Source organism: Chaetura pelagica, unplaced genomic scaffold, assembly GCF_000747805.2.
Source record: "Chaetura pelagica isolate M959 unplaced genomic scaffold, ChaPel_1.0 scaffold405, whole genome shotgun sequence".
NCBI lineage: Eukaryota > Metazoa > Chordata > Aves > Apodiformes > Apodidae > Chaetura > Chaetura pelagica.
Genome location: NW_009953489.1, coordinates 2,842,179 through 2,846,480, shown reverse-complemented (window position 1 = coordinate 2,846,480; position 4,302 = coordinate 2,842,179). Strand labels below are relative to the sequence as shown.

At 50.1% G+C, this 4,302-nt stretch overlaps 1 protein-coding gene across 1 annotated transcript in view; it reads left to right on the top strand.

The window, feature by feature from the left end:
* The window catches only part of LHX3 (LIM homeobox 3), a 4,315-nt gene extending 2,504 nt beyond the window's left edge, over nt 1-1,811 (top strand). The window contains exon 3 of the mRNA XM_009998949.1: nt 1,387-1,811. Within this exon, the coding sequence (XP_009997251.1) occupies nt 1,387-1,805 (419 nt within the window). The 3' untranslated portion in view covers nt 1,806-1,811. The remainder of the gene's footprint in view (nt 1-1,386) is intronic.
* Nucleotides 1,812-4,302: the final 2,491 nt, after the last annotated feature.

Here is a 4,302-nt window from a genome sequence, read left to right as displayed (position 1 = left end):
AGAAGGGTCCCGGGCGGGGCGCCGCTGGTTTGGGAGCCGCTACTCATAAACAGCATTTCTAAGGGACTCTTGGAAATAGAAACAAAGCAGCGAGCCTGGATTTCCTGAACGATTCTACGGGGAAAAGTCTGTAGAATTTTGTTTTCATCCTTCTTATGGGTGGTTTTAATTACGCAGTTAATCGTAAGGGCTCCCTTCCCAGCTCTGGGGGAGCTGAGCTGTAACGGGAGCTGCTTGTCGGGGGGTTCTAATCCCAGGGTCCCGTCCTCGGAGCAGAGATCTCTGTGGACAACCCCAGGGACATGCCTGGCTTTTGCCCCGTGTGACCTCACCCCACACTCTCCAAACTCCGGAGCAGGAGCAGAATTCAGCCCCGTGCCGGCTCGGGGGGGTGTTGGGTCCTGCAGCCCTGAGCGGGACTTGCCCTGCACGGCCCCAACCCCCCCAGGGCCGGGGGGGCTCCCCCGGTGTTACCTGCTCTGTGCCACCGCAGTGCCCAGATGTGCCTCTGTGTGTGTCTATCATTCTTAGGAATACACAGAGAAGCTGAAATGCAGGACTCTGTACATCATTGCAGAGCCACACGTCTACAAGGCAGGCGTGTTTATCCACACGCAGCTTCTCATCTCAGCTTCTCTCCCGCGCTCCTAAAAACAATTTGATTTTCAGGTCTGTTTGTACACACTGTGCATCATTAAATATGAATATACTATAAATAATAACTAAAAAAAGTCGAACGATTATTGATAGCCCGATGCCACAAACAGGTTTGTATCCCTGGCAACACCTCATCTCTCCCTGCCCGTAAAGCTCCTAACGAATGCAAAAAAATGTGTACTGGTAGCTTAAAAAATAATGCTCTGTTTTCAGCAGCATTTCTGAGTCACACAAACACGTTTCATTAGCCTGTTCCTGAGCAGGCAAATACTGCTGAGATTTAATATCTCTTTTTCTTAGCAATTTTTTTTTCTCTTGCACTGGTGAATGTTCAGGTAGCTCCTAAAAATTGTATCAAAATTGAAGATAAACCTCAAAGCCAAATAGAAATGCAGAACAGAAGCTAGAAAGACACTGAACTCACATTCCCCTTTCAAGGATTATTTTTAAATCACAGTCTTATATTTTAGGATGTACTTTTCATGCATATTTTTTAAAATCCAGAAGGTATTAGATGTTTGTACTCAGAACAAATAATAATCCCGTGGCCTCCTATGAAGATCTGTCAGCAAGGATGGAAATAATAAGGAATTACAAGTGGGAAGTGCAAGGCTGCTCAGCTCCCACCCGTGTAATCTGTTTCTATCCAGAGCTTGCAGGGCTTCCCGTGCAGCCGCTGCCAGCCGCGGCCATTGCTCTCCCAGTAAAACCAGTCCCTTTCTCTTCCAGATGAGCCCTCTATGTCTGAAATGAGCCATTCCAATGGGATTTACAGCAATCTCAATGAAGCATCCCCTGCCCTGGGGAGACAGGCTGGGACCAATGGGAGCTTTGCTCTGGATCACAGCGGCATCCCAGCTCAGGACCAGTACCACGACCTACGATCCAACAGCCCCTACGGGATTCCCCAGTCACCGGCTTCCTTGCAGGCACTGCCAGGCCACCAGCCTTTGATTTCCAGCTTGGTTTACCCAGACAATGGTTTGGGCATCATGGGACAAAGTGGACAAGGGGTGCCCCAGTCCATGAGGGTCCTGGCTGGGAACGGACCCAGCTCTGACCTCTCCACGGGCAGCAGCGGGGGGTACCCGGACTTCCCTGCCAGCCCGGCCTCCTGGCTGGATGAAGTCGACCACGCTCAGTTTTGATACAGGATCCTCCACCACGCCGTGGGAAGGACCCAGCGCTGTTTAACTCATCTACTCTTGGGAATAAAGGAGGGACAAACCGTGGCTGCTGAGCAGGGCAGGAAAGCAGGACAGCACGGAGGGAGGGGATGTGCTTTGGAGGGTGAGACCGCTGCGGGCTGGCAGAGGACGGGGGCCAAGGCAGCACAGAGAGACAGAGCATCCAAACGAAACCCATTCTCGTGTCTTTACTAAACACCAAGACTTGTGCTTTACAGATCTGATAGAAGGTATTTTGCTTTCTGTTGTCAGTGCGTTCTCCAAAGCAAGGACTTGCTTCATCACCCGTCCACACCGAAACCTCTGAAAGACAAACCAAACTCCTCATCCACGCTAAAAGGTGTGACAGTGTCTGTGTTCCTAGAGGAGAAATGTTACTAGTGAATCACTTCAGAAATCCATGGTAGAAACTCTGTTCTTCCAGCAGGTTTTTTAACAGCGCCTGACGCGGTCGGTATGTTTGGGGTTATTTTGGATTTACATTAACTTTTCTAAAATGAAATGCTCTTTAATATGCCAATCATTTCCCAACGACCCTTTTTTCCTTTGTAAAATGAAATTCATATGTTAATTCTGCTTCTCCTCTCTTTAATTTGTAGGCTGCTAGTTTATTATTTCATGTAAGCATTAAACCCTGACTAGATGTATTTATTACCAAATAACTACACTTTGATCACGAGGTGATTTTTTTCTTGACCCAGGAACACTAGTGGCTCTGGGTTGTGAATCTTATGCTTTTCTTTCCAATCCTTTTGCAACGGTTCTACTGCAAAATGTCTCAAAAAAATCACTCTCATGTCTTGTTGCCAAATCCCTTCGGGAGGGGGGAGGGGGGGGGACGTGTCTCTCAGCAGGGGGGTTTGGCTGGTTTAGTTCAAGCCTTTCTCTGCTGGGAGGGTGTGGGAGGCAGCACAAGATTTCCTGGGGACACTTCTCTGTTCCAGGCACTTGTGTATTCCTGCAGATCTGGCGGGAGCTGCTTGTGAGGAAAGGCAAGACAATGTGTATATTATTCTCTGTAAAAAAGAAAACAAAAAGCATTAAGGGTAGATGATGTGAATGTCCAGTGTCTTTTATTTATATTCTTGCTTTCTCTCTGATGATCAAATCGTTCAAAATTACAAATAAATTTGTCAGCTAAACTTGAACTGGTGGTTTGCTGAATTCACACCCAAAGCATCAAGACAGGAAAATGCAATTCCTGAAACTAAAAGAAAAAGCCCCGGAAATGTGGTGCCACGGTTCTGCAAAATGCTGAAATACACTTTTCCCTTTAAATACGGGAGCAACCCCACGGATAGGAAAATGCTTTGGTAAAAATGAGGTTTGGAGGCTGGCAGTCCTTGGGAGATCCGGACAGGTTTGCTCTGTGCATGCACAGGCACAGCCCGGTCCCAGCCAGGCTGTTTTGGAAGGCTCGTGGTTATTTTTCAGCCTGTGCTGCAAAGGTGGAAACGTGCGAGGTAGAATTTTGTGCTGAACAAGCAATAGAAAATAACAGAGTGGGATAATGTCTGTCTGTGGTTGTGAGACACTGAAAGTCAGATATTGGAATTTTTTTTTTTTTTAAGACAAGTCAGAAAGAAGAGGAAGAAGACCCTGGGGAATGGAGGTTGACAGAACACACGGGTTCCCTGTGTGTCTGAGCTGCCTCTGCCTCCGCAGCACCCGCGGTCCCGCTGCTCACAGCGGGGTGAGGGGCTTTGCTGGGGGCTCTGATTTAAGAGTCAGATGGGAGATGCATTTTAAAGCACACGGGCTTTGAGTCTCCCATTCCCCTGGGGAATGGGTTAATATTTGTACTGGGGTCTGCTGTGCATCCTGCAGCTTTGAGTGTGTGTGACTTTGAGACCAGCAGCCCGCGTTGGCTGGGAGGCAGTGCTGGGATCGGGCTGCAGTGGGTGATGTTCTGCCCCACAGGTGACGTTCTGCCCCACAGCTGATGTTCTGCCCCACAGGTGATGTTCTGCCCCACGGGTGATGTTCTGCCCCACAGCTGATGTTCTGCCCCACAGGTGATGTTCTGGCCCCACGGGTGATGTTCTGGCCCCACGGGTGATGTTCTGCCCACAGGTGATGTTCTGCCCCACAGGTGATGTTCTGCCCCACAGGTGATGTTCTGGCCCCACGGGTGGTTCCCCGGCCCTCTCGCACCGCCTTGCTTCTCTCACACCGCCCTGCTCTCTGCAGGGGACCCCACGGGACAAGCTGTGCTGTCCCCAGGAGGCTGCCAGCCCTAGCACAGGGTGCATTGCCCCGGGAACTCAGCAGATGTCAGGCGGTGACACCTGGGATGTCTGGGCTTTTATTCCTTACTTTTTCCAAAGGACACGTGGCTGCCGGAGGGCAGGGTGATGTGCCACTGGCTCTGCTCTCTCGCTGGGATCACCTTGGCTGCTTTGCAGCTGTGGGGAAGGTGTGCTGGCCACCACACCTGGCCATCACTCCCTGCCTCTCG